This window comes from Lycium barbarum, chromosome 12, assembly GCF_019175385.1.
Source record: "Lycium barbarum isolate Lr01 chromosome 12, ASM1917538v2, whole genome shotgun sequence".
NCBI lineage: Eukaryota > Viridiplantae > Streptophyta > Magnoliopsida > Solanales > Solanaceae > Lycium > Lycium barbarum.
In genome coordinates, this window is record NC_083348.1 from 1,158,871 (window position 1) to 1,184,856 (window position 25,986).

The 25,986-nt window shown below is 37.4% G+C and overlaps 1 protein-coding gene across 2 annotated transcripts; it reads right to left on the reverse strand.

Moving 5' to 3' along the window:
• Positions 1-1,210: 1,210 nt before the first annotated feature.
• LOC132622438 (protein BREAST CANCER SUSCEPTIBILITY 2 homolog B-like) lies at positions 1,211-10,553 on the reverse strand. 2 transcript variants are annotated; one of them, XM_060337041.1, is made up of 21 exons: positions 10,336-10,553; positions 10,205-10,264; positions 8,615-9,616; positions 8,412-8,536; positions 8,171-8,325; positions 7,555-7,677; positions 7,276-7,473; positions 7,118-7,199; positions 6,978-7,028; positions 6,808-6,883; positions 6,577-6,688; positions 6,442-6,513; positions 3,723-3,921; positions 3,470-3,652; positions 3,190-3,332; positions 3,064-3,126; positions 2,766-2,976; positions 2,164-2,331; positions 2,030-2,087; positions 1,697-1,931; positions 1,211-1,453 (listed from the first exon to the last, which is right to left on the reverse strand). In XM_060337041.1, exons 1-19 carry the CDS (start codon positions 10,475-10,477, stop codon positions 2,031-2,033), a joined length of 3,222 nt encoding a protein of 1,073 aa, XP_060193024.1. In that variant the 5' UTR covers positions 10,478-10,553; the 3' UTR covers positions 1,211-1,453; positions 1,697-1,931; position 2,030. The 2 variants fall into 2 exon arrangements, with proteins under 2 accessions (XP_060193024.1, XP_060193023.1); XM_060337040.1 differs by having other exon boundaries at positions 2,025-2,087.
• Positions 10,554-25,986: the final 15,433 nt, after the last annotated feature.

Below are 25,986 nucleotides of genomic sequence, written 5' to 3' on the forward strand. Positions count from 1 at the left end.
CAGACAACCTCAAAAAGGCTCAAAATTGTATGAAACATTATGCAGACAGTAAAAGAACAGAAGAAGAAGGTTGGCGACACAGTTTTTCCTTCAAAAGATCCACCTTACTGCACCAACGACGAGAAGATTTTGACTGAACCGACGGCCATTCTTGATTGTCACATGGTAAAAAAGGGAAACAAAGCCTCAGCTCAGATTTTGGTTCAATGGGCTAATCTCTCACCTAATGAAGCAACATGGGAGGAGTATTCAGTCATCAAGTCCCAATTTCCGAATGGAGATTTTTAAAAGGAATGGAATTGTAACGAAGAGGAAGAAGAATTAAAGATAATATTTTTAATGTTCCCAAATTAATTAGGGATTTCAAGTTTAGGGTCGAACCTTCGGGTCAGTCGAACGAGTCTACTTCTAGTTGGTTATGAGCCCAGATAATGATTCCAGTATGTTTTAGTCTTTTACTTACCTGAAGCCCATGGCACATGTCGCCTTCTGATTAGGTGTAGCCTAGTGAGGAAAACACTGTCCTTTTATACTTCATTGTAACCATTTGCCGAGTATGCTTGATGAATGAACAATTTCTATTCTCTTCAATTAATTATCCAAAAAATTATCAAAAATAGTTATTATCTTCACAGGTTCAGAATCAATAATTTCTGATTCAGAATCAGATACAATTCCAGATTCAGAACTAGATACAATTCCAGAGAATAATTCTGTAGTGTTGTATTATCATCCTGGTCAGAAAGTGTTGTATTATTATCCTAGTCCTGATGTCAGTGATTTTGACAAGCATAAAGCTGAAAATTGCCTTGCAATTGACGAGATCTGGGCTGTCTATGATACGCTTGATCGTATGCCAAGATGTTATGTCCACATTAGGAAGGTATTTGGTCCTGAATTTAAGATGGGGCCTCATCCAGAAGAAGAACAAAGGGAGCGTGCTTGGGTACTTACTCTGATCGATAGTTAAATGTACTATACTCTCTTTAGGTACTTACTCTTTATTTCAAGTATAAACAAAACAGCTAATCAATCAGAGAAGCTAACCCGCCCCATTGATCAACAGATAATTGCTTAATTCATTAACCAAATGTTCTCTATGCTACCACTTCTCTAACCTCTTAGGCGAAAGAGTAGGAATTCTATGATGATGCAAGGTTTCTCCCTTAATTTATAACTCGTAGACAGATTAAACCTGCATGATTGGAAATGTAGCAAGATCCTTAAAACCATCAAGTAAGTCTAAATTGTCAAGCACATGCAAATGGGAAATCGCACAATCACATAATGAGAAACAAAATCGATGCTAAGATGACGAACACCAAAACCAACAACACGTTAATGGTTAAAGAGAACTCAATTAAAACACAACACAGTTTGTTTTAGTGATAGCAACCCATTCATCCACAGCAAAAGCTTAATGTTGGCTGGATCATTTTGCCTTGTACTGACCCTACAAGATGTGTAAGAAACATAAGGTTAAAGATTTAATTTGTCGATATATATCTTGTGCATTATAGATGACAAGATTTCTAAAAAGGTAGGAAAAAACAAGGACATCTATTGACGAGAGTAGCAATTAGGGCGACTAGTAAAAGTGAATAATCAAATATATTGCAATGGATAAAAAGTTGCACCAATTTAATTTGGCTAATGTCTTGTATTATAATTTTCCTTAATTTATCTGTTGACTTACCGACTGATATCCCCGCAATGCATCAGGTTGCAGACAAATGACAACTGGGATATATAAATAGGTCTCACTATATATGTGCATAAAGTTGCAGTCCTTAAATGTGTGCATGTCAATCGCCTTCTTTAGCTGGAGTGACAAATTGTTAGCAGCCTTTCCCAGCTTAAGCTCCACGACTAGTTCCAAAAACTGATGTTCTAGAAAAGAGCTCACAGCATCATTTAACTAGGATACCCAACTGCAGCAATACGACCAAATTAATTCCAATGGTATTAGATTTTCAGCATAGACTCCAGTCTAAAGGAAAAAGAAGAACTGGAAAATTTCTTACTGAACTTCAAGTTTCAGAGCAGCTAATTATAGATAGAACTCTTCCCCTAAGCTTTTCAAGTCTCTGCATAAAGGAAGAATACAAGTTTGAAAAAATGCAGCTAATATGTAATACCATGACCGGATGCCAGGACACATACCAAGCCAGATATCTTTGCCCATCTTTCAGCAGAAGCACCGGCGTCTTTTAGATGAGAACAATGTGAATGATCATAATTTAAATAATAAGTTGAATTTTCGGTTGCTTCAGCTACCCAGAGGTTATTAATGTTATCTCTTGCTCTCTTGATGAGATTGCAGAAACAAACCTGCAAAAACTTCACTGTTTCAGCTGGGTACAAATTAGAGAAACACCAGACTTCATCAACATTTGAGTTTTACTCTACAGTATAACCCTTTAAAATCAGTAATCAGGAATACTGTGAGGTGCATCAGTGACATAATGTTCTGGATGGGATACATGAAAAGACCGTATGAGAAAATTGTCCGCTTATAAAATTTGCATTACTAAGAACCCGGCCCCAGATGCCTTTAAGCAACAAACCCAGTTGTTAGAGTTGAAGTTAATAGTATACCACCATATCCTGTATAAAAGAGGACTAAGGTTTTCTGAATAATAGTCATTAGAAGAAGGAAGGATGATAATACACAATAAGTTGCTTCCAGAAAATCAGAGGTTCAAGTTCAATACTGGTGGCTATGAGGAAAATCACATACTGCAAGTAGTTTACTCCGTACTCACCGTAGATCCTACAAGGTTAGAGCTTATTGGTGCAAATGAGTCAGTTCTTATGCATGGTGAGGTGAAACTGATGGCCATCAAGGTTTCTGATCCATCATTGGAATCTAACGTAGCTGTGGATCCATCAGCTACAAATACCCACTGCTTCTTTTGATGAGCTTCTGTATACAGCTGCCCCACAAAAACTACCACCGCAGCAATATCAAACTCCCTGAGAAGTAAAAAACTAAGTGAACAAAGAAGTTTCTTGCTTCGGGAGCACAAGTATTGATTCTAAGATATTACCACCAAGACCGACCTGGACATACGAACTTCACTCAATTTATTCAGCGGAATTGATTGGCGAGGACAAAAAAAGACCCTGTAGGAACAAGTATTAGATGTATAGTAAAACTGTAAAAGCATAAACACAGCAGATACTTACTCAAAATGCTCAATTGCCAGAGGAGACAAAGGCAGCCATTTGGCTGTGGATCCTTTCGCTTGCAAGTAAAGGGTGCTAGAGTCTGCGCTTATAGGTGTAAGCCCTGAAACAGCAAAAGCTTGACCCTCTGCAAGCTCACTTTGCTATACAACAAATCAGTTAGAGATGGAATTAGTACAGAATTGAGAAACACATTAGCAAAAAAGGATACAAGGTTAAAGAAAAATATTTCAGTGCAAAATCAGATAACCAAGAGGACGTCAAAGTCCAATATCAATACCTGTTTCTCAGTTGGATTCCATATTGTGATTAAGCCTTCCTTTGGACAGCACTTCAATGAAGTACTTTTGCTAGTCAATCCAACAACTCTAACTCGCATAAACGGAGTGATGTCTCTTTCAGCAAGCCCAGCATCTTGCAAAGCTCTTTCAAGAGATTTCTGCAGGTCAGACTGCCGCAATGCCTGAAAACGACAAAAAGGGAATCATGACTAACCAACTTCCAATGGCTAAAGCGGGTGGAAATGAACATACCTCCAACTTTGCTTGATAGGATGAAAATAAGTTCAACTGCTCTGAAGTCATCTCTGCCATCAGAAGTTCTGGTTCTGCAGCTCTCTCGAGTATCCTCAAAATTCTTGCCCCTTCTTCACTTTCATAGTCGCTTCCAATGTAGGGATCTCTCTTTTCTCTTTGAGATGCTGAGACTATTCCCTCCACAACGCTACAGCGTCTAGATTGGCAACTCACAAACATAGGTCAGTACAAATCACACATATTCAAAGATAAAACCCATCAAATAGTATTGAAGCTGCATTGCATGAAGGTTGGGGCTATTGGGAATACGAAAAATCCAAGAGATAGGCATGCTCTAACAGAAGGAACTCCATCCTAGAATGTCAGTTTTTTCTACTATAACAGAAGGAAGAAGAGTGACAGGGAAAGCTCTGAAATAGCATGCTGCATGCAAAACCTTTTGGCTTCTTTACTGGAAAACTCACAAGCTTGATTTTTGTTAAAGAAAGTATTAAGATTTATTAAGACATTTTTCCATCATAATTTGGAAAAATTGGCTCAAGTGCTCGCACTATGTTTCAGAGAAGGAAGGCCAGCACCAGCATTACATAACTAGAGCTGCATCAATCTTTTTAGTATTGAGCAAACTAACATTTGTACTTTTTGTTTCTTGTCATTCTTTATTTTCAACCCACCAGACTAATAGTTTGAACCAAACCCAGCTACCAAATCCACCATTAACAAACACCACTCCTTACCACCTAGCCAACACCACAAGCCATATACATACATACAAACATAACATATTGACGTGTTATACATAATTCTTTTAAATAAACATCATCATTCCCAAAAAATTGGATTTAGCAGATGGTGGGGATTTGACTGCATCTTAACTGAGTCCTGGTTTGCTGGAGGATGCCAAAATATTGACAAGTCTAGACAATTCACCACTATTAAAGTTGAAGGCTTACTAAAGCAACTTCAACTGGAGAGTTGTATGATAGGACTCGTTCAAGGATAATCTAGGCTCAACCCCATGCCCACGCACACAGGGTAAGGAGAGAACATCTAGCCACATCGAGTTAGTATGGGAATATGTCTACCACCCTCTATCTTGTTGGATCCTTTCATATGTCCGCTCTTCTTGCATTCATTTAACAACTATTTTCCTTTTCTTTGATGTTATTCTTTTAGCTCAGTGCGAGTTATTTTCTTTTGATCCTTTGCCTAATGGAAAAAGAGATACTATCCGCGTTGTCCATAAACTTCATTTGCATGCCTCATAACGATTCCAGTATTCAACATGATCAGAATGGTTGAACCACTCAAATTTTAAAGCAAAGGTCAAATATTTCTATTTGTAAAATATATTCAACTGAAGGTTTTTAGGTGTTCTCATGCAATTTGTGACTGTTATAGTTACCAAAACAATGGTCAAATCAGTTGACATAGAGCATTACTCAACTCCATTTATGTTTTGCATTTAAAAAGTTAATCTGCTATCCTATTCTTGATAACTATTGCTAGTATAATAGATTGGTATAGATGTCTGACCCACTTCAAATTTGATGGAAAATCACATATAATAGCAGGAAGTAAGGATCAGTTTACAGATAAATAAAACAAGTGTGCCTCTTTTACATATGTTGCAGCTAGGAAATCATATTTATTGAATAAATCAAACGTGGACTTAAGAGTGATCCATAAGATTGTTGCCATAAATGTTACTCCCTCTGTCCCCATTTAGTAGGCGTTTGGCCATGAAAACCAAATATGTTTCACTTTATTTGGAATTTTGATGTTGGAGTTGAAGATGGAATTGTGTTTGGTTATAGTTTTTGCAAAGAATATTTGGTTGTTTGAATGCACTGAAAATGAAAAAAGTGAAAGAAAAAAAAAAAGAAATGAAAACAGGGCTTTAGGTGTTTTCCAAATTCCAACTTCATGGCCAAACGCCGTTTTTCAGATGAAGTGAAAAAAAATTCCAGAAAAAATGAAGTATTCTCATGGCCAAATGGGTTAAGTGTCTTACTTTCCTTTTTGGTCTGTCCCAAAAAGAGTGCCTCTTTCTATATTTAGTAAGTTGAAAAGTCAAACATCCAACATGACAGATTTAAAACCACAAGATTCAAAGGACATTTCAGTACATCACATACATCTTTAATTTAGGACCACAAGATTCAAAAGTCTCTTTTTATTCCTTAAACTTTGTGCCTAGTCAATCTAAAACACCTAAATTGGGATAGACGGAGTACTAAACTAGGATCAGACGCACAGTGGTCTACGATGAAGGAGTTAGGGCACAATTCCTGATGTAACACAGAATTCAGATGCGGAAAAAGCAAGAAGCTGGTAAAGCAAATTGCAAAAAGGGAGGAGTTAAATGATGCAACTCAAAGGAACCTGAAGTAAAGGATAAAGGTAAAAGTGGGAAGCACGGAGCTATTAAACTGTTCAAAACCTAACTGGCATTTGCTTGATGCAAGAAGGAAGCACTGCGAGCCAAACTCATGATAGCTTTTCTCATCCAGAGTGAGGCAAGGATTGGCTGCATCACTTAAGTTCTCTTTTTTCCTCTAAGTGATAGTTCTTACCAATCAAAGAAAGAGTGATGGATTTCTTCAACTTAAAAAAGAATTGCAGAACCCATAAAGCAGATATCAAGAGAAAGGTGGAGAGAAATCTTTTAGCAAGTTGCAGTCGAAAAAGCAAATAGTGGTGCATTTAGTATCACCTTTCATTAAAATACTGCATCTCTCTAGCTTCCATCCGTTCAGATCTTACAATGAACCCCCCATTACTTAACCTGGATGCCATAGATTGCCATTAGAATCAAAACTAATTGTCTTCCCTAACAATTTTCAATTACCTTTCCCTGAAGAGAACAGGATATATCCTTGAAATTCCAACCAATGTAATTGGAACAGCACCTCCACCTTCCTTGATTGACATAAATGATAATGGAATACCACCACCTTTACCTAACAATGTTTACATGAAGCAAGACAGGGCGAAGGGAGAGGAAAAATATTATAATGGCATGGACAGGATAAAAATGCAAGTAATGAGTTCCTGGTATTACACTATTACTAATGCTTACAGAACCCCAAACGAGATGCCCAATGAGCTCTATATGTCCCATTTATATGCAGCAGCAAACTAGTCGTCCCTGATGCCTGAAATTAATGCAGACAGACCTTTAAAAATGCCGATACAAACTGGAAAAGCCGTTGAAAGCAACAATATTTAAAAGCTGCTAAAAGCCACAACCTCAAGAGGTGAAACAGGACCTGTCCAGCCACACAATCCAGCTCCCCATATCTTTAAATGACAAGATAAGCTGTGAGCAATATGAAATTCTGACAGTCCCTTAACAAGGATAGACTATAACCATTAATTTAATGTGGTACCCTAAGCTTTTGGCCAACAAACAGCTTTCCAGCAGCCAATTTCTTGGATAGTAGTGTATCTAAGACAGCAATAATTGAATACCTACAAAACAAGCAAATTCTGCATGATCATGAACTCCAATTTATAACACAATGATGGACATTATTATTTTTCTTACCACCCATCTGTCAGTTCGACTTTTGCACAAGTTCCATTTTCAGTCGTGCTAGACAATGAAGATTGAGATCCAACTGGGGAGTCACAAACTGAATAGATATTGGAAATGCAGAGTACCATCATAGAAGAAGGTGTAACGTCTCCTTCTAAAATTCTCTTAATTGCAGATCGATGACCATAATTTACTTCTCTTTCATATCTGTCCAAAGAATGAATTGATGTTTTTATTGTACCTCTGAGATCCAAGAGGAAATACACAAACTGGCTGAATTACGGATACCTGTATTTTAATTCTTCAAGTACATTGCAGATCGTCAAAAGTTTCCCAGAAATTTTGGCATTGTAACACCTCTCGTAAGATGCAAGTTTCCAAACAATCCACTTATAGTGATTTGTAACCCACCTATTGGAATGATGAAGAATATATGTAAGCATGTTGCATCGAAGAACAATTTAAAAGGCAGATAAAATTTTATTAGACATCAACCATATCAAACGACAGAATTGTCTTGATCTGCTCATCAGAATGTTGAGAACCAAATAGAAAAGTACACCCATGATGATTTCTTTGTAGATCAATGATCAATCTGCGGATCTAAGAGGAAGTAGCAGATACAAGTGCCAGTGACTCTCAACAATGTCAGAACTGTATGTGAAAGCTATCACCAAATCATTTAGTAGGCTTTAACATAAGTTGCCAGACACACACAGATGCATAATTCAATGGGTACTATTACCAACTTCTACTCATACTGCTACACGAGGTCAACAATCATTTAATGCAAAACTTGAAACTAATTGGTTGCTTTTGATAATTGTAGCTTCTCAAAAGGCTTCTATTCTACCATCCAACAAATTTTCCACAATGTTCTGGCAAAGAAGTGTAGGAAAATTACTTTTTAGAAACATATTGCATGGAAGCTCCTGATCGAGATAGCATCTCCAGAAAGGACTCTACTCCAATGCAACCTGAGCATGATTTATCATTGAAAACATAAATCTCAGCAGTATCTGGATTCATCCTTCTCACTTCATCAGGCAGACTCTCTAGCTGGATCTCCACAGAACATAAGAAGTATCAGCTTCCAAAAACAAAGTCATCAACTGAAAAAAAAAATTATTCTGGTCCGTTCACACCTTGCTCTGGATTGGTAGGGGCTTTCCCAGATACTCCTTCATATACATTCGTGGCACATGGAATGGATATCGAACTGAAACCTTCCCTTTTTGAGAGGGTAATTTCGGTGCTAAATTTGAGAACCCTAGTTAAATGATATCAAACTTGTCAAAAATGATTTAAGATAAGCCATAAGGAGACTTTTGACAAATTTCAAATATACCGTTAGCAGTATCGGAATCATTTCTTTTGAGAGGAGTTATGATGTTGGCACTTCGAGGCTTCTTGAATGGAGAAACAAAACTTCCCCCAGGTTTCCTCTTCCGACCAAAGTTCTGGTTTCTATCGGCAAATCCTGCTCCAAAGCTATTTGAGATATCCACCAAAGGACCCCTAGATGGCCCTTCTAGAAATTTAGCTTTTGAAGCGAAGTCATTCTCTCTAAGGTCCATGGTTGTTGAGTTCTTTTCGAACAGCTGTCCATGCTGCGGAATACTATGGTCTAGCCCACTCGTGCTTTCTTTTGCCACAGCATCAAATTCCTTCATCAAGTTACTCGCTGGAACAAGATTCTCTGTTTTAATCGAAGACTTCTTATGATACAAAGTTGATCTCAATGGAGATGTAAAAAGGCTTGAGGAACCATTGCCTTTCACTGCTGATAGGAGGGAAACAGGAGTATCTGAGTTCAATTCTTTGGTGGAGGCCTGATCAACAGATTTTTGGTCTTTTGAAAAAGAAAACAATGGATCAGCCGCATCGTCTTCATCTACAAGACATCCCAGCTCTGGATCTCCAAGCAGACTCCTTGCGCGTTTCAATGCCTCAGAGGAAACTGATATTGATCTACCGCCAGCAGTATGAAACTTTATTGGAGGAGGTTTATCTGCACAGTTGAGAATCTCCTCTGCTGGAGAAACTGAGGAGGTAAATTTAACATCAAACGGAGACAATGAAGCATTAGTAGACCCTGTGCCCTTTACTGTCACAGAAGGGAATGGAAAGAGCTGGTCTGAAGATGTTCTTTTTGTTTCAGAAGCTGGAAATGTTTCAATATCTTGCAAGCCCAACAATGCCTTGGCCCTATTAAGACCTGCAGAAGATATATTGACTGCTTTACCGGAGCCTGTCTGGAACATGCTAAATTGTTTCTCCAAGCCAGCAGATTGTGGAGCGTTAAGAGCTTTCCCTGAGCCTTTCTCGTTTTCTCTTCCAGTTCCTTGGCCTGCATAATAATTTATATTGGTAATGCATATCCATAAAGTCAAGAAACTTAAATAATGGACTCCACTGTCTGTCTACAATTGAAACTATAACATTATATTCCAGTCAATAATGCAAGATTAAATTTTCGATTCATTTTAGGTCGAATACTGATTCTAAGTTGACACATATTTCTTCTTCTGGTGTTATTTCCAAAAAGCCCACGGCAACAACAACATACCCACCAAGTGGGGCCTGGGGAGGGTAGAGCATACGCAAACCTTACCCCTACATTGGGACGTCGAGAGGTTGTTCCAAGCAATGCAAAGCAGTAGGAAAAAAGAAGTCATGGCAACATATTGTTGAAAATATAATTAAATATTAAAAGTGTGCTCTCTCTAACAGCTTAAGTTGTGGTCATCTCATTTAAAAACTTAAGCTGTTAGAGAGAGAACACTTTTTAATATTTAATTATATTTTCAACACATATAACACTATAGCTTTAATTGAATAGGGTATTTTTTTTTAAGCTAGAATAAAAAATAAAAATAAAAAGGAATTCGAGCAAATTATGAAATAGAGGTATGGAAAAGAAAGTAAAATGTGAGACCTGTGATGGAAGACGGTGTGGATATGGAAGAGTGCTGCTTATCCGCTAATCTGGAGCTTCCTGATGTATCTCAAAGTGATTAATGTCAACTTTATTAGGGAAGAAACAAGTAAGGTAGGGTAAGGGTGTACCTTGACGCAAGAGATCGGGCATAGATTGGAGGTGCTGCTGAGGAAGAGTAGGTGGCAGGGCTAAGGTGGCTTCTTCCATTACAGTCTCCACTTTCCATCCCAACACATTCCCGGACACGCTGTACAACTGCCACGTCCGCATTTTCCGGCTATTGAAATTTCTACAATACACTCCAAAAAAGCGGGAAAATTTCGTTTCTCTTTATAATAACTTATTATACCCCGCCCGCGCCAATCTCTCAAATTATAAGCTGACATAGAGGCCCAGGCCCATACCATACCATGAGTGGCTTAAAAATGGGCAATTCTCAGGATTGTCCTTAGCTGGGCTGGTCTTTAATTTTTGTCCCTCAAATCAGTGGTCTTTAATTTTTGTCCTTCACTAAAAACCTCTTGGTTCGGGTTCGAACTTTCGCTCAGTCAAAAATTTAAAAAAAATTCGCAAGGCATAAGTTGGGTTTCAAACTATGCCTTAAGACAAATATATATATATATATATATTTGCTAGAATTTTGCAAACCTCTATCTTAAGGCCTAACCTCGGGCAAATTAGGCCTTAAGGCAGAGGTTTGCCTTAAGGCCTAATTTTGGCTAAAAATTTGCCTTAAGACATAAGTTGGGTCCCATCTTATGTCTTGCGAATCCCAACTTATGCCTTGCGAATATTTTTTTACTGAGCCTGAGTTCGAACCTAGAACCTCTGGGTGTTAAGCAAAGGGCAAATATTAAAGAACACCAATTTGAGGGGTGAAAATTAAAGACCACTCCAAAAGAAGGACAATCAGCGCAAAAAAAAGCTCAAAAATATCATTGTAGCTTACGGCTGGACCACGGGACAATTAGCGTTCACTCCTTTCCATTCATTTTTTTTTTTTTGGCATGGATTGGCCTTCAAAGGCGCTGGTCTTTAATTTTTGACTTTCGCTTAAAAAAATGACTGAAAATTTCTTGAGCTTCTGGGTTTGAATCGCCCGCTCAGTCAAAAAAAAAAATCGCAAGATAAGTCTTCCCGAAAAGTCTACCTTAAGGCAGAGTTTACTTTAAGAAGTTTGCCTTTGCCTTTTCTTAAGGCAGACTTTACTTTAAGCCAAAAGTTTGCCTTAAGGCAAAAAAAAAAAAAAATTACTCTGCTGGAATTCTACAAAAGTTAGGCATTAAGGTCTAATTTTTGCCCGAATAAACCTAATTTTGCAACAAAACTCTGTCTTGCGTTTTTTTTTTTACTGAACATAATTCGAACCCAGAACCTCGGGATATTTTAGGCGAAGGGCAACAATTAAAGACCAGCAATTTGAGGGCTAAAAATTAAACACCACCCCCGAATAAGGGCAATCATGCAAATTGCCCCTTTCCATTTGACCAAGTAAAGTCGAAACTTTTGCTGGAAATTCCATTAAGTGCATACTTAAGACACTATTTTGAACTTACCTCAATCATAAAGGATTAGTTTTGCCATTTTCTCAAAACTTTATATCGGCACTAAATACTTAAAACGCATTTGAATTTTGCTAAGTTCAATTTCGGGATGTTAACATCTATATACAAGTGTTATTGATACTTACGTACAATTTAAGTATTTGTTGGTAAGTTCTTAGCCGATTATTTTATAGCAATTTAAGCTCAAAATAATTGGCATTGTACAGTAAGCTTCAATTATAACGTGTGATTTAATTGGAAGGTCAATATTCTGTTCCTTATTTCACGCTTTCTAAGATGTATCCATTCAGAAAACCAGCGCATCTAATATTCCAACTAAACATATAAAATGGAGCGTTCTGTTTTTTTCAAGATGTTGACGAGTGAGTCTTCAATTTAGTTATTGAAGAACACACAACAAAGCTTGCATTCAATTTCTTAAAGATTGATTCCGTCTTTGATACAAGTGGTTTCGTACTATTTTAGTTGAAAGATTTCACCGAATATGATGGAAAATATACCAATATTTATCCAACATAACACGCAGTAGGATACAACAACAACAACCCAGTGAAATCCCACATCGTGGGGTTTGGAGAGGGTAGAGTGTACGCAGACCTTACTCCTACCAAGGTAGGACGGTTGTTTCCGAAAGACCCTCGGCTCAAGAAAAGCATAAAAGCATAAAAAAAAAGTCAGATAAGGCTAAGAAATTTAAAGCGACATGGCAAAACAATAATATAAAATAAAATAATGCAGTCGACACAGATACCACAGGATAATGAAAGCACACGAAATAGCAGATAATAGCATAAATCGGAGCACAAGAAAAATAACACGCAGTAGGATATTGACAATAAATTTGTAGATTAAATGATGGAGTAGTGATTCGTCCGGGTATAACGAATTTTAGTTTGATGATTTTATTAATACAATTGTAAGACAATTGAGGGTGCACGTCGAAGTTAATTCGCTAGAATTTGTAACAAGGTGGATGACAATTCTCCACTACTATTGATATACAACTATTTGGATTTGCTTGTATACATCGAATTAAAGAATAAAAACTCGGTGTAACTGCTATTAGGTTTCATGAAACCTCAGTGCATGTGTCATGTGTCGTACATTCAGCTATCAGGTGTAGGCTTATACAGAACACAAGCCCTTTATATGTTCATGTAATTGCTACTGGGTACCGAGATGACGATGAACAGGAACATGTTTTTTTTTTTTAGAGGAAAATGAAATAATTGAGGATCCTCTGTGTCATACTATATCCGAAGGTAAATTGTACAAAGACAAAGTTATTCGTCAATTTTATGAAAAATTACGCACTTAAGAAAGGTGGTTATCATGATCACGAATCAAAGAAAATGTCGCCCCCACAAATTCGGTCTACTGAAAATGTCGCCCCCTTGGTCTACCATAATATTTCAACAACTTCCACTATTTCTTGGTTTCCTGTCATCCTTTTCTTTCTTTGTTCTTGCTTTCGAACATAAAAAAAAATCCAATAACAGAAAACCAAGCCACTGACTAAGACAAACCCCACAGACACTCATAAATGGTAAGGGAAAAAGAGGTTGAAAACAACATTGAGAGTCAAGAAAAGGAAAGCAGCATGGCTAGTTTTGATATAGCTAACATATTCAGAAATAAATATTGTATTAGTTAATGTTTTTGTTTGATTTAGTCAATGAGATTCAGAAGCAAAGACCAATTTACAAACAAATATTACTAAAAAAAAAAAAACAGTTTTTACTTGTCCACTTTTAATTTAATTTTAAACTATTAATAAGTGTGAGTCGTCTTGGACGACGAAGGGTAATTCAGTAAATAAGCCTAAAGTTGTTCCTTATTTATTCAACCATCACAAAGAGACACGTGTCAATTGTAATATGCCAATGTAAGACACGTATTTTGCTTTTGCATTACTCATTCACAGTGTTACATCCCATATTTTCGTACGTTAAATTTCGTCGCAAGTTAGTTGATAAGCTCGGAGAACAACATTAGCTTTGAGGTTATAAGTGGTTAAACCATGTAAATCCTAAGGTTACAAAGGGTTATGATCATATTCAGTAGATATTGGAAGGTTTAGAGGTTAAACGAATCGAAGAGAATACATTTCGTCGAAAGTTGAGTTTTTGGTCATATTTTACAAACTGTATATATGAAGTATGGACCATAGTTTTGCAGGGTCCCACAGTAAACCATAAACAAAAACTTGGTATTTGGCAGTGTGATTTATGGTTCAAAAATGTGGACTGTATATATGAAATACAGTCCGTATATGAGACCATATATTGGGGCGGTGGAAGTTTCATTTTATGTAGAGATTCGGAGGAGCACATTTGAGATGTCATTTTCCATCCTTCACAGATCCTAACACTTAAAAACCCTCTCCAAAGGTTTAGATATCATCCCAAAGTAAAATCAAAGAGAAATAACGTGAATCAAACGTTGGGAATTCTGAGGTGCTTGTTAGATTCTTCTTCTTCTTCTTGTGATTGATTTGGGGAATTCTTCAAAGTGAAATAAGCTCAGGTTAGGGGTTGTTCTTGTTGTTTGAGGTAAGATTATGTCTCTTCTACATGTATTTGAGCTTTTATAAGTCATACCTAACTTGTTTGGTTGAAAACCCGTGAAGTAAATGTCGAAAAATCGTAGTTGGGATATTGTTGTATATTGAACTTTTTAGGTGTTCTTGAGTTATTATATGACTGGAAATCATGAAGCATTACTTGAAGATGTTGCTGTGATTGTGCTATACGTATTATGAAGAAAGGATAGTTATACAGAAGTGTTGGCTATTATTATGAGACGAGCTTGCCGCTCGATATATTGTATTCTAGTTTTTCTTTAGTTGCCGATGGTTCTATTATTGTTTTGTTGTAGATTGAGTCACTATACTACTTGAATACATTGTTGTTGTCAGATAGACGATGAAAGGTATATAAAGGCTATTTCGTTCCTTTTGATGGCATGAATCCATAATAAGAAAGATTCGAACGAGCATATAAGAGAAGAGTGTACCATCGAGCTCTGATATCCATGTTGTCTCGTCTTACTCATGTTATAGCTATCCCTTGCTGGGAGTTTATATTCAGTTAGCATTACTCTATATCTAATCGAGAAGTAGAGAGTATATACATATGTGTGTCATTTAAAACATTACTATACATACTTGCCTTCGGGGCTATGCACATGCCTTCGGGGCTATACAAATATACATTTTTCCTCTGGGGCTATTCAGATGTGTGAATTGCCTTCGGGGCTATGCAGTTTGCCTTCAGGCTATACACTTGCATTTGGGGTTATTCACTTACACACTTAGCCTTATATGAGGCCGGACAGTTCGTTTTAGTATTACTTATTTGATATGAGTTAGAGACAGGTAAGTATACCTCATATTATCATTGACTCCTCAGATTGCTTTCAGTATATAATATTTATCGAGTTAGTTTCAGTTATTCAGTTGCCTTACATACTCGGTACATTATTTCGTATTGACATCCCTTTCGCCAAGGGTGTTGTATTTCATGCATGCAGGTCCTAACACAGATAGTGTAACACTCCGTAAATTTGAATTAGGTGGGATGTGTTAAATGAGTATTATTGTGACATTTTAGACAAGTGAAGTTCTATCGGGATGAGTATGGGTGGAAATGGTTGCTTCGGAATAAAAAAAAAAGTGAGGTGCTTAAGATTCAATAGAATCGGCTAGTTTATGGAAAGCCTATCTTCCAGCCTGTTTAAGTGAAAATCCGTTGGGAATTTGAGAAAACTTAAAACGTGAAAATTGTATCCCTTTGAAATACATTTCCATCCATATATGATGGAGCCTGAACAGAACTTTGTGAAAAACTTTATGAGCGTTTTACTAGACATTGCGCAGTCTGCTAGGCCAGCTGTGCGAAGACCCTTCAGGTGCGTGACCGTGCACAAAAGGCTATGTTACTACCCTTGTTGTGTAGTTAGCTACGTACGTGGTTGGGCTTCCAGCTGCATGGCCATGTAGCGAGTAAATCATTTTAAAGGCCCTACTTCATTCCCTACACCCCAAACGCAAAAATTTGCTCTATAAAGGGAAGCTCTCAAGAACCCAACTTCCTCCATGGTCCCACCATAATCAAAGATTCCAAGGTAAGTTCTAATGATTATTCTAAGTTAATTTTAATTCTCCAGCACCTTATTAACATGGTTAAATCCTTTAAATCCATAGATAATTGATTGAGACTTCGATTCTGACAAAAGAATTCTAGAATCCGAATTTAAGAGAATTGATCGTCAAAAAAGTAACACATTTATCCTGTAATTGACTATAGCTTTGTATTAATGACTATAGACTATATTTCATGAGATATGAGTTGATGGGTTTAATAGAAAAGCATGGACGGTTATAGGTTTGGGTTGTTGATTGTTGATTATTGATTAATAGTGTTGTTTATCTTATAAGTGATGAAGAATGATATTGATTATAGCAATATGAGATTGTAGAATCATTTAGGAGCAAGAGAATGGATTGTTGAGTGTAGAAACACCATTGATGAGAGTTATGGAGCTTCATGCCTACCAAGTATTTGATAAAATGCTTATATGACCAAAACATGAGGATTCTTACTAATATTGAATCGCTTTGACTTGTATTGTTATAGATTAAGATTGAAAGGGTTGATGAACGTTTTATTACGCTCAAAGGCTGGAATTAAGGTATGTGAGGCTAACTCTCTACGTGTAACACCTCGTACCTTTAAACTAAGTCACGTCTATGACTCCGGGATCCCAGAAGCCAAATGGGGAGTTTAAGTCAAAAAACCAAACTCAGTTCTACAGGTGGTATTCGACAGCCAGAGGGACGGACCGTCGATTGATCGACGGCCCATCAAAATGCACCGTCCCTAGGAACCTCATTTTGCAAACTCTCTGGACTTTCTCAGACAACTGACAGTATGATCGAATCGACAGACCGTCAATGATGCACCATAAAAAATCAGACTTAGACAGTCAAAGCAACTCGATGGACCGTCAACACATCGACGAACCGTCAATCCTCCCGACAACAAACAGTATAAATACGACAGTTTAATCTAGAAAATCAGTTTTCACAATTCCCAAGCCCTAGCACGAACATTTTCTTCTCCCATCAATTCAAAACATCAAGGTAAGCCATTCTAAGCCCTTCCAAGTCAATTCCAACCTGTATTCATGTAATCTAATAAGGGTTCATCTTTCGTAGCCTAGGGTTTTCAAGAAAACCCATCTCGAGGTTCAAAGTTTAAGTTTTTGGAATTCTATTACAAGTTTTGGAGCATTCACAGGAATGTAGGGTTTCTATCTACGTGTGGGGACATCATTGTTCTTCCCCACGCCACTTTCTTCCAGGATTATACGAAAGTTTACCAAAATTAGGGTTCTAGACATATTCACGATGACCCTAAGCACATGTACCATGATATACCATGTTTGTAAGATTACTTCGTTATTGTTTTCTTAATATTCCATTATGGTTATTGAGAATCTATCCGTAATTCATGAAAACTCATACTTTGCATTCCATGGGTTCTTATATGCAAGATATGAACTATTATGCTTATTTTCATGAAAATCCTAGATGTCTCCATGTTTTCGTACAAGTTATATTATATATTATCTTCATGTTGTAATACAAGCAAGAATCATGTTTACAAGAAAGTTATATAATCCGTGGGCTACTAAGCCAACTATATCCGTGTTCATGTTTTGGGAGTTGCACAGATTACCGAGAAGACTCAGATAGCCTGAAACTACGTATGCCAGCGTAGGATAAGGATCGCTCCGCCCAGTTAGGACGATACCTTCATGTTTACCCATTGTGGTTATTGGATCCATTTATGTTCATGTTCATGTCTTGTACCCCGACAAGATACATGATGGCTTAACTGGTCGGCAGAGACCAAACGCCACGTTTTTATGTGGTGGTTACATGTCGGTTATACTAATGCTCTCCCACAAATATCTTTACACACTTAAAATGTTTTACCCATGCTATACATATACTCATGTCAGATGATGCTCATGTTCATGTTAGCTTACAGTCTCAATTTCATTTCTATTATTTCATGTGCTATGTTTATTTCATTCAGTTGCTTTACATACCAGTACAATTCAAGTGTACGGACATCCCTTTTTATTTTCTTCGGGGCCTGCATTTACGATGCAGATTTACAGGACGAAGGATCAACACGTTAGGACTCAGCACGTATCAGCTTTTGGTGAGCCCCATTCTATTCGGGGTTTTAGCTTTACTTATATTTATTTTAGTCATGCAGTTAAGGTATGTCGGGGGCCTTGTCCCAGTGTTTAATAGTCAGATTCAAGTTAGAGGTTTCATAGACTAGTCAGTTATGCTATGTTAGATATTCAGAGTCGTCTAGCCATTTTGGCTCATTATTATTATTATTTTTATTCAAACTATTCCGCATTTATGATATTATGATACTTTCAGACTTATGATTTATGGTCCCACGATTTACTTAAATTATGCATGTTCATAGTTTGTTTTGCATCAATTCATGCCCATGTTGAGTCAGCAAGCCATGTGATTCGCCCGATCACATGCAGTCAGGCATCGAGTGCTGTGTTACGCCCAGACCATGGTTCAGGGCATGACAAAGATATGTATCAGAGCCTAGGTTCAAGTGTCTTAGGGAGTCTATGAAACCGTGTCCAGTGAGGTCACTTTTATATATGTGTAGGCCCCACAAATATAAATAGTTGACCACCAAGACATCTAGGATTGTCTCACTTCTTTCATACTCTAGTTCGTACAGTTAGAGCTATGATTTTTTGTTATACCCCATAGTTTCGTATGTTGAGATTCGAGCTACCTTTCAGGAAATATGTGAGCTTATATGTATTTAACTTATGGTTATAAGGATTCAAGTTCATATAGTAAGCTATGAAAGGATTGAAGGGCAAGTGAATTAAGGAAATTAAGTTTGTCGGACTTTGGAGAAAATTTGAGGAGCAATTTTGTTCCAACTTGGGAGACGAATATCTCTTAGCATATGAAGTGCTTTAAGGTGTTTTAAAATCCTAAAATAAATTTCTTCGTGTCTAGTTTCCAGCGCAATAAACCGCTCATCGATAGGACATCGAAGTAAAGAATTATGGACGTTACAAGTTCAGCTGACAAAGCAGAAACGCGCTACAGTACTGCTACAATAACCGAATTGCTACAGTAAAAATGCTACAGTACCCGACCCAGATTTGACCCGAATTGGACCCTTATAAAAAGGGTAATAACCCCTTTTTTCCTCAGATTTTGCTGGAAATTTCCAGAGTTTTGGAGAGAGAGAGAGAGAGAGGGAAACCAAAAGTAAGCAATTTTCAAGCGACGGAGTATTAATCGAAGCTTGGATACACGCATAGAGGTGATTCTAGCATGGCTTTGCGGTGGATTCAAGGTAGATATTAAAGATATCGCCGTTTTAACAAAAATAAGGTATGAATCTCCTATTATTAATGTTTATTTTGGTTTATTTACGGAGATAAAACTGTCATATAGCCGTATAATAGTTTTGTTAGTGGAAATTTGGGATAAACTCCACATGGGATGTTTATGGAGTATTTTGGTATTGAGGATATTATGATTAATGTTGGTATTGATGTTGTTGTTGTTGGTTGTTGAATTATTATTTTGGGGCTAGGCATATAAATAGGGGAGATGCTGCCGAAATTTCGGCAGATTCCAGAGAGATTTATTTGAAGGACTAAGACGAGCATTGAGTAGTCAAAGTTAAGGTGACCAAAAAAGTATGTTAAGGCTTGTCCCTTTCTTTTGAAGGCTTGATTCCTATGGTACGATTTCATAAATGTTTTCATAACGTCCTTGTTTCCAAAAGCTAGATGTTTATGACTCCAAAGCATGATTCCTTTCCCGATAACCTGTAAATGTCTTTCCAAAATGCTCGTATTTTCCAAACCAAAGGTTATGATTATGTGAGCTCTTGTGATAACAGCGACGAACATGTTTTTACAATGATAATGATGATGTTAAAAGTGAGAATATTTTCTACAATGAGTATGATGATGATGTGTTTGTTCACACCCAATTTTGTCCCTCCTTTATTTCAATTTATTTCCTGGAGCTTCTAATTTTATTGACGAGCTAAACACTTTATTTTCACTACTATTAATTTTCACTATTTTACTATCAACATTACAAGTATTACTTTATCACAAATTTTAAATGGTTCGTCATCATTTCATTTTAGGATTTGTACTCGTTAAATTAATTATACTTTATTAAACCCTTTATTTCTTACATATTAATCACTAATTACCATAGTAAATAGTGTACTAGTTATTAAATTAGAAGCCCAAGAATAATTAAAATAGAGGAGGAAGAGCCAACAATTTTCAGCCAAATAATTAGCCCATACTCTAATTAATTCACTACTCAAACAGACCAGCCCACTTGATTAAAACTAAACCAGCCCAATGATCCCCTACCCGGTCCAGCCCAATTCAATTTTTTACCCGACTCGGCCCAACTATCCTTTTAACAAAAAATGAAACCCTAAGGTTTCATCTTTTTCCTCCATCCGCCACCCTCCTCTTTCTCTTTCTTTTTCCTCTCCTCAACGTCTCCCTCTCTCTCTCTCTTCTCCACCGCCCCACCTACCTCTTCTCACGCTCTCTCCCACTCACCACTGTCCCCCACTTCGCTCTGTCCCCCACCCCTTCTCTCATACGCTCCTCTCTCTCCTTTCTTAAACCCGAATCGAAACCCTATAAAGAGGATTTTCTTGAGACGTTTCGGAGGACAGAGCATTGTTTGAGAGAGGAACGGGATTATTTTGTGTTTTGGGGGAATTCCATTTTGTTTCTTGACATCAGTTGGAAATTCAAAACCTTATTTCTGTTTTCTCTTTTATTTTTTGAAGCCGAGTCTATAGGAAATTCGGGGGATTCGGCACCGATTGGGGGGATGAGACATAGATTGGGGGAGACATGAGTATTTTCTAAAAAGCTTGAGTTTTCTTTCATTTTCAAAAAAATCGGGTCTTGAACTTTTGTTTCAAATCAGAGAATACTCTCTGTTATGAAATTGGTGTCGAAAAATCAAGTTTTTCACAATTCGATCAACTTTCGTCGATGTTCGGCAAAAGAATTTTAACTACGGGAGGTAATTTAATTTTTTACTCAAGTTTCGAATCTGTCAATACGAGAGTAGATTCGACGCCGTCGACGACCAGTTCACTGCACCAACAATAGGTAATATCTAAGACCATTGCATTTGTAGTTCCTGAAAATATATAATAGTGATGCATATTTAACTTGTTGGAAGCCATGGATTAGAATCTTGTTTCATCAAGTTTAAATTTGTTTGGTTCTCTGTTTTGTTAGTCAGTTGCTTATGGCAAAATATTATGTCGAAGTTCGGTTCAAAGTTATTTTCATGTAACCATGATATTAAAATTTAATTAATAGTTTGTTTGTGTTTAGTTTATGACAGTTTGTATATGTTTGATTGTTATCTTGGTTTAAAATTAGCTAATTTGGTCATCTGTTTATGTAGGCAAGCCTATTTATGTTGTCTTGTTGTTAAGTAGTAGAGGTGCCAGCGTAGCTCACGTTTAGTTCAGTTATGTGATTTCACTCGGCTTGTTTTTTTTTATTTCTCTGCTCATTTGTTAGTTAATGATGGTTAGTATGATTGTTATATCCCGCATTTTCAGAGCATGAGCGTGACACGTGCTTCCTCAAAAAAATTGACAATCATGTTGTTGCTACATAATTTAAACTCACGTTGATAGTGTTGTGTCCCGTATTTTTGAACGTCGGATTATTCGTAAGCTGAGGTGGGGACCACACATCAAGATTTTTTTTGGAACATGTGACAAGTTATATGAATCACATATGTAAATTTAAACACAACTCATGAAGGACCCTTGGGCCAAATCAAAGTGGAAGCCCTCCAAACGAATATTTTTAAGAAAACGTTTTCGGGTGACCTGACTTTGAGGGGAAAAATGGTATTATAAGTTTGGAATTTGGAAAAATACCAAGAAATAGAAGTTGTAGATAATTGAATTAGCTTTCCAACCATAGTGTCACGCCCCGAACCATGGCCTGGACGTAACACGGCACTCGGTGCCTGACTGCGTGTGACCGAGCGAACCACATGGCTTGCTGAATCATCATGATACATACATGAGCGGAAATATAACGTGAATGCATGATGAGCCTTTATAAAACGTAGTAAGTCATAATACTTAATAAAAACACTTGTTTAAACATGAGTGCGGAAATAACATGAATGAGCCAAAAATGGCTATACGACTCCGAATGTCTGACATAACGTAACTGACTTGTCTAGTCTATGAAACCTCTATCATGAGTCTGACTGGAAAACATACTTACTGGGACAAGGCCCCCAGCGTACCTTCAGATGCATAACTAAGCATAAAACAAAAGTTGACTAAACCCCGAATGAGATGGGGCTCACCAATAAGCTGATACGAATGCTGTCTTACTGAGCAGATGTGTCGTCCTGTATATCAGTACCTGCATCGTGAAATGCAGGCCCCCGGGCAATAAAAAGGGGACGTCAGCACATTGAATGTACTGGTATGTAAAACAACTGAAAGAAATAACATGGGACATGGAATAACATGATAAGAACTGAAACTGAAAACCTGGACATGAACATGAGTGCATACATATATATATAAAACATGGTAAAAATATCATAAGTAGGGAGAGCAATAACTTATAACCGATCCATGGTCTGGTGCTTGCGTCCCGCCAGCAGAACACTCAGTCCTTGCCAGGGAACATGAGATTTAATAAAATATGAAAGGATCTAGTCATTATGAGAGATCGTCCGGGACATGGGTGGAGCGATCCTCATCCTACGGTGGCTACGTAGTTTCAGGCTATCTGAAGCCCTCCTCGGTAATTAATGCAACTCCCAAAACATGAACATGAAAATAGTGGCACTTGCTGCCCATGGTATATCATGAATCGTAACTTGCTTGTACATGGTATTCATGATCATAACTTGCTTGTACATGGTTTTCATGAATCATAACTTACTTGTACATGATTTTCATAAATCATAACTTGCTTGTACATGGTTTTCATAAATCATAACTTGTAAATATAGTTTCATAAGATAACTTGTCATAGTCTTGCAAAACATGTTTTTGATGCATGAGTAATAACAATAGTTCATAATCATATATATATACTTGACTTGAAAACATGCTTGTAACTTGCTGGATGAAATCATAAAGTTTCATATAAACATAATGAGAAAGCATGAGGAAGAATTCATGATTCATGGATTTAGCTAGGATTCCTAATATCCGTAATGGAAGATTAGGAATACAATAACGAACACAGATACAAAATTCATGTACATACATACATAATTACGGGCTACCAATATGTTGGGTTTAATGCCCTAGGATTTGAACTTCATATATTTTACGAAACGAATCATGGGGAAGAACGTAGAGATTCCCACATGTGGATGGAAGTTCTACATACCTTAACTTTCCGCTTTTGAGCGTATCACAATGTCCTTCAACCCCTTCAACTTCAATCTATAGCAATACAAGTCATAGGGATCCTATATTAGCAACAATATCCATGTTTTGTTCATCTAAGCATTTTATCAAACACTTAGTGGGCATGAAGCTCTATAACCCTCATTAATGGTGTTTTCTTCACCCAATCTCCATTCTTTTACTTCTAGCTAATGCTAAAATCTCAATTAGATGTAATTAACATCATTCTTCATCACCCATATGAATACAACAATCCCAAATCAACAATCCAACAACTCTAGCATAGTTCATATAATTCTCTTCATCCAACCCAAATATTATTCTCCCAAGAATTCATCAATTCACAACTATAAATGATTAGGGATAAAAACATTACCTTTTTGAAGTCCAATCCTCTTGAATTCGGGTTCTAGGGTTTCCACATCCAGCAAAAATGTTCCAATCCTAACTCTATGGATTAGAAGAGTTTTACTCAAGTTAGAAAGGGATTAGGGACTTAAATTCAACTTAGAATCATGATAAAAACTTACCTTGGAAGATCTTGAGGTTTGGGATTTGTTGTATCTGAGTTTAGAGAGAATTTTCGTGAATGGGGTGTTGGGGAAATAAACCCCAACCCCAAATATAACAAGAAAACGCGTAAACCCGACTTTTGACCCGAAAACGTACTTAACGGACCAAATGACGGTTCAAACGACGAACCGTCGATCAGATCGACGGAGCGTCGATCTGCTCCGTCGAATTGGTCAAATTTCCAGTGAACAATGCACAATCGACGGTTCAAAGGACGAACCGTCGATCAGATCAAAGGACGAACCGTCGATCAGATCGACGAAACGTCGATCTTCCCGTCGAAGTCACCCATTTTCCAGCGAAGACAGGCTTCAGTAAAACGGGCATAACTCTTTGCAAAGATGTCCGTTTGACCTCCATAATATACCGTTGGAAAGCTATTTCAAAGGGTTACAACTTTAATCAAGGATGTTTTCCCAAATTCCAAATTAATAATGGGGTTAAAATCGTTGGAAGTATGACCTTCTATAAACTCTCTTGCAAACATGTTCCGTAGAGTGGTTTTCAACTTTGCTTTGCCCAAAGACATTTCTTATGACTTAATTGGTTTTCAAAACACTTCCTATAATCCTCATATTGGTTCCATTATATTATCATCTTATGAGTCAAACTTTCGTCCGAAGTTACGAGGTGTTACAATATCTCCCCCTTGGGATCATTCGTCCTCGAATGATAACCATTCGGGATTCTACAAAAATTTCGCTAGAGTTTCCCCTGTAATAAGGCACTACCAACCTGTCACAAAAACCCATAATATCATTGCCTCACAGGGCTACATCACAATAGCATTATAAATTGGCCACACACGACCAAAAACATGAAAAGAAAGCTTCCATACCTCAAAATCTTGGTGCTTCATCATAAATCTCTTCTGCAGCCTGAAACAAGTGCGGGTACATGGATTTCATATCCTCCTCAGCTTCCTATGTAGCTTTCTCAACCCTCTGAGTCTTCCACAGGACTTTCACTGAGGCTACTTCCTTAGTCCTCAACTTGCGAATCTGACGGTCAAGAATGGCTATGGGGATCTCCTCATACGTCAAACTATCCTTAACTGTTTTAGTATCAGTAGGAACAACCAACGACGGGTCTCCTACACACTTCCTCATCATAAATACATGAAACACTGGGTGTACAGCAACTAAATCTCGTGGCAACTCAAGTTCATAAGCTACTAGAACGATCCTTCGCAGAATTCTATAAGGTCCAATATATCTGGGGTTGAGTTTGCCTTTCTTGCCAAATCTCATGACACCCTTCATGGGTGAGACTTTAAGGAACACCCAATCATCTACTGAAAATTTTAAGTCCCTTTTGTCTCACATCTGTGTAAGACTTCTGGTGACTTTGAGCCGTTTTCAAACGCTCCTGTATTAACTTAACTTTCTCCATAGCCTGGTAAACCAAATCTGATCTTAACAACTCTGCTTCACCAACTTCGAACCAACCAATTGGTGATCTACACCTTTGCTCAAAAAGGGTTTCAAACAGTGTCATCCCAATACTAGCATGGTAGTTATTTTTGTAAGTAAACTCAATAAGAGGCAGGTGGTCATCCCAATTACCATTGAAATCAAGGACACATGGTTACTGAACTGAATGAATACATGACTACTAAACTACTGAGATACTAAATTGAATGTCTATTAAACTAACTGAAGACTGGCTGACTGAATACTGAGCTAACTTAATGCTGGATTAGCTGAATACTGAGCTGGCATGAATACGTGAGTACTGGACTGAAACCTGAGTACTAAGCTGACATAAACATCTGAGTATTGAACTAACATGAATATCATAACATGAGATCTGAATAGCGTATCTGTCTGACCATTTGTCTGAGGATGAAAAGTTGTGCTAAGGTTCACCTCCGTACCCAAATCCTTTCTGAAAGGATTTTCAGAAGTTCGCTGTGAACTGAGCACCAAAATCTGAAATAATGGACACTAGGGTCCCATACAATCCGGAAATTTCATTAACATATGACTTGGTATAATCTTCTTGTTCAATCTGTGGTCTTAACTGGCAAGAAGTGCGCTGACTTCGTAAGTCTGTCCACAATCACCGAAATTAAATCATGTCTCCTAGCTGAACGGGGTAG

Coding starts and splice junctions, on each gene's coding strand:
- LOC132622438 (XM_060337041.1), bottom strand. CDS start 10,477: ATGCGGACGTGGCAGTTGTACAGCGTGTCCGGGAATGTGTTGGGATGG. Junction 10,265..10,335: donor GCCCGATCTCTTGCGTCAAG/GTACACCCTTAC, acceptor GAGATACATCAG/GAAGCTCCAGATTAGCGGAT. Junction 3,333..3,469: donor GGAATCCAACTGAGAAACAG/GTATTGATATTG, acceptor TTTGTTGTATAG/CAAAGTGAGCTTGCAGAGGG.